The sequence below is a fragment of the Miscanthus floridulus genome, chromosome 1 (genome assembly GCF_019320115.1).
Source record: "Miscanthus floridulus cultivar M001 chromosome 1, ASM1932011v1, whole genome shotgun sequence".
NCBI classification, from domain to species: Eukaryota; Viridiplantae; Streptophyta; class Magnoliopsida; order Poales; family Poaceae; genus Miscanthus; species Miscanthus floridulus.
The window spans coordinates 59,509,509-59,516,751 of record NC_089580.1 but is presented as its reverse complement, the minus strand read 5'-3'; the positions used below and the strand labels follow the sequence as shown (position 1 = coordinate 59,516,751).

Genomic DNA, 7,243 nt, shown 5'->3' with positions numbered 1-7,243 from the left:
GGAGGATGGCTGACCATGGTAGCTCCGACGAGGATGCGATCCAAGCCAAGCCGTCGCGCAGCTGCCGGAGCGAGAGACGCCGAGGGCGAAGGGGAGGGGGAGGTACGCGATTGGTGCGTTTCGTGCTGGGCCGGTTTGGTTGGGGAGGAGGGGAGAAGGTTCCAGAAGGGGGCGAAGCATCTCGCTCCGCTCGATCGACCCGGCCCGGCCCAGGTCCAAGTGCTCCCTTCCCGGCTCGGCTCGGTAATTCTTCTTGTATGGGCTTCCGATCCAGTTCGCTGCGGGCTCGTGTGCACCTCGGCACCTGACGCAATTCGCCTTTGCTTGAAGCCGCGGCTGCAGCAGCTCCCGCTGCCACAGCATCAGCTACAGGTGAAGCTGTGCAGCCGCAGCGGCAGCTGTTCAGATGAGGCTTGAAAAAAAGTAAACAACTAGTACTCCTACTCCTGGAAAGTGGCAACGACAACTATAGTTCTTTTCAGGATTAGCGGTTTCGTAACAAATTCAAAAACTGACTGCATAGCGCTATTCAGAACCGTGGTCGGCACATGTATGGCAACGTCGATTGTCTTTTTTGGTTTATGGGAGGAACAACAACACTAATTACAGTGCAAGATTAGAGCAACAGAAACTCAGAAAAAGTCTGCAAAAGAGAGAGGGGGGGATTTCGATCCAAAAAGATCTGCTGAATTGTATTACACACTTGCTGAGTTGACTTGCTGTATTCAATCGAATTCAGTATCTTGAAGCTAACATACATAGGCAGGTAACAACACTGCAACCATCATCGATCCTCAGTGGAAGCAAAACACAAGGCATCATATACAAACCAGCACATACGTACGTACTCCTCCTAGCTACTAGCCCAACCAAACCCTTTTTTTTTCTTTCCTTCGGCGCTCCAAACCGATCTGCTCCATCAAGTTAAAAACAAAAAGAAAAATCCCAATCTGACGGCTAGCATTCCCAATCCTTAATTCCCCGATCGATCAAATGTCCCAATCGCCTGCCTGCCTGCTTCAGGCGCTGCCGCGCTGGCTCTGGCGGCTCTTTGCGTGGGTGGCAGTAGTAGTGTCAGTAGCCCCAGCTGGTGGCCCATCTCCCAGTTGAGCGTGGACGCCACCCTGTCGTGGTAGGGCTCGTACTCCTGCACATCGATCGCATTTGCACAAGATGCATGACGTACATTAGCAACGGATGATGAACTGAATTTGGGAGCCAAGTTTTGGTCATCGATCCATGCACAAACCTCGAGCTTGTCCATGAGCTCCTGCGCGGTGGGCGCCTGAAGGACGATGATGCGGCTGGCGCTGGGGTTTAATGAAGCCCTCCTCCACGGCCTTGTCGATGAAGGTCAGCAGCGAGTTTGTAGTAGCCGTCCACGTTCAGCAGCCCAACCTGCATGCATCACAGGAGAAGAAGGTACGTAGCGCGGGTCGTTCGTCAGAGCAAACCAAAACCTCTCGGTGTGCTGCATGTGCATGCAGGAGCTAGCTAGGCAATTACCGGCTGTGGTGGATGCCCAGCTGCGCCCACGTGATGACCTCGAGCAGCTCCTCCAGCGTCCCATACCCTCCTGCATGCATGCAACGAACCCATCTCGATGGGCTCAGCTCAGCTCTGTCTTCAAGTTCGAATGGAACAGTCCATGCGGTCTCACTCAGCTTTACACACGCCAGTCTACCAAGACTACATACTACGTAGGAGTGCTCTGTGCTGTACTCATGCTAGCTCCGGGTGAACAAACGTGTCTCACGCTCTGCGTCAATGATTGGCCACGCTATTACGCTACGTGCCTACGCACTGTACATGCACGATGCATGTGAAAGCGCTGCGTGCCACTATGCACTCCAGATGAAGAGGCACGAGTCACTGTGCTACTGGTACACATTAGAGAGATCCATCCATCTACGGGGCCGTTTGGTATGGCTCCAGGGCAGCTCCGACTCCGGCTGGCACACTGACACGGAACACTGTAGCAGTAATGTAGCTAGGAGCTGTTTTTCTCTCTCCACCTTTCCCTTTCACTGTAGCACGGCTACTGTTTACGGAGCCGGTGAAGCTCGAATTTTTTCTTCTCCCTGACACGCTACAGTGTATGAACAGTGCAGGAGCCGAAGCATCCCGGAGCGGTACCAAACGGGGCCTACATCTACTACCGGTGGTACTTGTAATACTCCATAAAACAGTCAAAACGCAGTGCTGCTGCATGGATGATGGACCGCGGCTTATTACCAGGCAGGGCGATGAATGCGTCGGATTGCCGCGCCATCTCTGCCTTCCTCTGGTGCATGTCGGCCACCGGGCGCACCTCCCCGACTGTCTCGCCACTGATCTGCATGCCAAGAAACACACGCAATGCAATTTACCTCCTGGCAAGTTCAGAATTCAGATACGATACGACCCGACCACCGCGAATGCTGCTGCAGCGCTGCGTTTACGTTTGGGTAATGAGAAGCATGGTAGTATTTGCTTGGAGGGATCAGAACAGAAACCGGCCCTGGAACTTCACCCCCTTTGGACATGGTAAAAAGGTCGGTGAGTAACCAGGAAGAGGACCACAGCAAGCTAGTACTTAGTAGGCGACAAACATGAGAATGAATTATGAATGAATGCCCACTGCAGTCTGGACCAATGGTTTAATAATTATATATGACATGCGAGTACTAGTAGAATTCTGTAGAGAGGCATGACAGTTGAGCAGAAGTAAAAAAAAAATCTCAAAATATTTCAGTGTCCGTTTCTGAAACTGGGAGGCCAGGCCGCTAAATAAAGCTTGTTCAGACCCTGCTGGGAATACAAGGCAGTGTTCGGGCTGGCAGGGAAAAATACTATTTATGCTCTGTTTATGTTGATTTGTTGTGAGAAAAACACTGTCTCTGTTGAAAAAACAAGCCGAATAAGCCGGCTTCTTGCTCAGCCGAACACTTAGCAGCCTAAATAAAGCAGCACTAGTAGTACATGGCCTGTTCGCTCGAACTTATCAGCCAGTTTATCAACTTAAAGTCTATAATATTTTTCTGTCACGATAAAAAACAGCTTCGGCAGCCGAACAGGCCTACAACCATTTCCCCGGCGGGACGACCAGGCAGCTGGGGACGGATGATGCCACCGCAGTACTTTTGGGGGAAAGGAAAGGAATTCTTCAGCAACCCTAATTAAAGCGGCGCTTTTCCTAGCTCACTAGTTTATCCTCACGCCAAGATCTGGGATTCGTGCCAAAAGCATGACCGGCTCTCTCGATCGCGGCCTGCTGCTGGTCATCAGTCCGATTTTTTTTTTTTTATGCGTCAAGTGCCATGTCCCCCGGGACTCCAGCAGCAGAGCCCAAACTCCCAAGCCCCATCTCATAACCACTTCTACGTGAGCGCGTGCGTGCTCATGATTATTATTGGGAGGGCCCGGCCCGGCCCGGCAGAGAGGCATCAGATTTGACGATTTTTTTTTTTTTTTTTTTTTTTTGCTTCTTTTCTCCTTGTTAAGCAGCTTTTTATGTGACACTGACATGCAGCCTATCGAATAGGTAGTGAGTGGTGTGTAGCGGGAGTGCTAGGCGTGGTATGCAGGGCTGGGGGACGGCAGGCAGACATACCTCTGGTGTCATGAGCGTCTTGGGAATGACCCTGCGCGTGGACAGCAACATGACAAAAAGAAGCGATCAGCACGGGAACAGGCAAAGGCAAGCCACACACACACCACACAAAACATTCTTCTGGGGATGAGGCGACGGTGACTGCTTGCAGCTTGCTTACCCGATGACGTGCCGGCCGCCGTCGTAGACGGCCTGGGAGACGAGCCCCATCAGCCCGATGCTGCCGCCGCCGTACACCAGGTCGACGCTCCGGGCCACCTGCAGAGCGCACACAAATAAAAGCCACCGATTACTACCAGTACTCGTGAGTTTTTCACTTTCATTGCAGGCCGGCAGCCGGATGAGGCAGGGTGCAGTGGGTGCAGCCGTGCAGGGACCCCCAGGCCACAGGGCTGAGGATGGAGGAACGTGAGCTAGCGGCACCCAGAAAACAGAGTACTCCTCCCGTGTGCCTTGGTTGGGGTCCAGCTCAGCTCTCAACAAAAGCTGGAGACGCGCCCTGCGCATGGCGTACGGGGACGCGCTGACGGAAGTGGAAGAAAGACAAGCTAGGGATCTCATCTGTCTGCCCAAAGTAACTAAAGCCGGTTCGCTCTGGTTGGTGGTTATGGTTAGCTTACTGTATTACTGCTACTACTGCAGACGAACTTTGCATACGACTTTACTGTGCAAGTGTGTGTGCGCGCGCGCTACGGCACGAGAGAACGTGTCCTAGCTAATCTAGCTGAGATGGTGGAGAGTTCTTTTTTGTTTTTTGAAACATGAAAGATGCATGCATGGATGGTAAAGTCATGCATACTAGCTGCAAGCCTGCAACTGCAAGGAGGCGATTAGCAGGCGACAGAACCTGCAGAGAGCGAAGTGGGGCGTGCAGTGGGTGTGTGAGTGACAGACAGGGCGAGGCGAGGCGAGGCGCGAGCGTTCGTTACCAGCTCGTTGCCGAGCTCAATGGCGGCGTCATGGTAGCTCCGCTTCTTCCCCTGGCTGCTGCCGCAGAAGACGCAGATCCTCTTGAACCTCGACTGCCTCATCGTCATGGCTAGCTGCCTCTCTCTCTCTTTCTTTCTTTCTCACTTGGTGCTGTCGTCGTCGTCTATCTCTTGCGGCGGCTGTGCTTCCTAGCTTCTCGCTCCCGTTGCTGCGGCGGCGAGAGGTGGTGCACTGTGGCTGTGCCGCTGGCTAGCTAGCTAGTGCAAGCGAGCAGCGCGCACTACAAAGAGAAGATGGATGGGCTTTCTTCTTGGTGTGCTGACCAGCTGATGCCCGGTACCGAGTGCGCCACCCATGGCTTATATAAAAGCGCGGGGGAGAGGAGAGAGAAAACGCTCGGGGTCCGGGTCGGGTGGTGGTGGTAGCAGCTGGACAGGAGTGTGTGTTGTACGAGTGGAGAAAGAAATGCATCCACATGGTCATGGAGGAAACGAAAGGAAAGGAAAGGGAAAAACCCTCCAGCATCCGGCACAAGGGCCCGCGAGCGACGCTAGCTGCCGGCCGGATGGATGCGGGAATCGATTTTTAGGTGTGGCTTGTAACCCTTTGAGGTGGTTTGATCAGCCGTCTTTATTGAACCGTCTCTATAAATTATGTATTTGTAGGGATGGTTTTTAGGTCGTCCTTACAAATCGATTTGTAGGGATGGCTGTAGTACCAGCCGCCCCTACAAATACCTATTTGTAGGGGCGATAGTACGTTTTTCTGTAAAAAAAATTTAAATTTACGTTTCAAAATCGTGTTGCCGAACGTCCCGCGACTGACGTTCCGAACCGCGTTCGTGTTGCCGAACGCCCCGCGACCAACGTTCCGAACCGCGTTCGCGTTGCCAAACGCCCCGCGACCAACGTTCCGAACCGCGTCCGCGTTGCCGAATGCCCCACGACCGCGACTACAAGCACAAGAGTATTATATAAACTACAATTATAAGTTCAATTCACAAGAATATATACAATCCATCGTTAAATATACAAATTCCATACACATTGTTATCAACGTCCTAGAGCTAGCCTTTCAGTCTCACGAAGGTGTTGGTATTGAGGATTTATACCTAACTCAGACTCTCGGTCATGGTAGACGCCTTTGACGTGTACAATCTGGTCCAATATGAGTTGCAAAGGTCGCCGACGAGCTCTAAGAGTTGGTCATCCTTGTATGGGTCTCTTTTCATTCCTTTATCTTCTCTGCACTACAAGAGAATAAGTTTCGGTTTAGTATTTCGTACCATGTACAAAGTTTTTATACTACGGGTGAAGAGGTTCAAACTTACCCTTAAGGGGTGTCTCCTGTAGGCACCGGTGTTACTCATCATAGAACATATATAGTATCCACAATGTACACTCCCAGACTTTTGTTTGGGGCACTGTGTGTTTTGTATATGAAAATATTAAGTAATGCTTTTGACAGACATGTATCGGAGTACTGAAGAAGTAAGTTACACTTATCACACATAGTGTTTTTATAGCCAGCTTTTCCTTCCTTGCTGGATCATGCCTTCCGTGATGATAAGTGACATAGAACCTAAATGCCATGTTCGTATTATTTTAGCAAATATAATTTGTTAGAATCCAAAAGTGAACGTTACACGTACATATACAAACATATATCCAGTGACTTCGTCCCCGCCATAAAGGTCATTGTTCCCTGTGAAGGCTTCGTCCCCACCGTAAAGGTCATTGTTCTTGTACTGGCTAGCCCCACACCGGGGATATTTATCCAGTGACTTGAACGTTTCACCACAGAAAAGTATACAGTAGTTGGGGCATGCATGGATTTTTTCAACCCCCATTGTTAATGAACTTATGACCTTCTTCGCTTGGTATGTGTTGACGAGAACTGAGTTTAGTTGTGGCAGCACCCATAGCAGGAGATGCAATAGATCATTGAAACTACAGTCTGACTAGCCGTACTTAGCCTTCAGGATGAGCAGCTCAAGCACAAAACGTAGCAATGTCCAATATGTCGAACAACCCTTTTCAACACTATACACAGTTTCCTTCGATGCTTTTGTCACTCTTTCCAAATTTTATAGACCTTTCAGGGTATTTAGTAAAATCTCTGGTCCAATGGCTCGAATCATGTCCTCCAAATCATCTTCATCCCCGACACGTGCTCCACTATCATTATTGGCACCACCTTCGTCGTTACCATCCCAACCACCAGCATCACCACCTTGTTCATTGTCAAACTCGAAATCCATTCGTGCATCAAGCTCTGCTGAATATTGGGACAATGATTCTATGGTTTCGTCGTCGTATTTCTCCTCATCTTCGTCGTTAACAATAACCGTTTCACCATGATGAATCCACACTGTGTAGTCCTCAATAAATTCTTGCATAATCAAATGTGATCTGATGATAGTCACATCTGTCCATGTCATATGGTTCTTATAATCTTTATAGGGGCAAATAATTATATCCTTATTCTCTTTCAATGTCGTTGCATGCTTATTTGCGGCTTCAATAAATTTATCCACCTTTTCACGAAAACCTGCCTTAAACCTTAACGAACCATACATCCAAGAGTTCCTGTACTCCATCTTTTACAACAACAACAAAACAAACATTAAAGGACTACTTATTCAGATATATATAAAAATAAATCAAATTAATAATTACCTGAGAATAATTGTATATACTTCAGATATATATGAATATAAAT

At 49.6% G+C, this 7,243-nt stretch overlaps 1 protein-coding gene across 1 annotated transcript; it reads right to left on the bottom strand.

Moving 5' to 3' along the window:
• Window positions 1–1,487: 1,487 nt before the first annotated feature.
• Window positions 1,488–4,911, bottom strand: LOC136527693 (probable cytokinin riboside 5'-monophosphate phosphoribohydrolase LOGL10). The gene is made up of 5 exons (XM_066520531.1): window positions 4,522–4,911; window positions 3,753–3,850; window positions 3,593–3,623; window positions 2,236–2,335; window positions 1,488–1,576 (listed from the first exon to the last, which is right to left on the bottom strand). The coding sequence occupies exons 1-5, from the start codon at window positions 4,627–4,629 to the stop codon at window positions 1,503–1,505; spliced, it is 411 nt and encodes a 136-aa protein (XP_066376628.1). The 5' UTR covers window positions 4,630–4,911; the 3' UTR covers window positions 1,488–1,502.
• Between the last annotated feature and the right edge of the window lie 2,332 nt (window positions 4,912–7,243).

Coding starts and splice junctions, on each gene's coding strand:
- LOC136527693 (XM_066520531.1), bottom strand. CDS start 4,629: ATGACGATGAGGCAGTCGAGGTTCAAGAGGATCTGCGTCTTCTGCGGC. Junction 3,851..4,521: donor TTGAGCTCGGCAACGAGCTG/GTAACGAACGCT, acceptor TGCGCTCTGCAG/GTGGCCCGGAGCGTCGACCT. Junction 2,336..3,592: donor AGACGCTCATGACACCAGAG/GTATGTCTGCCT, acceptor CTTGGCATGCAG/ATCAGTGGCGAGACAGTCGG.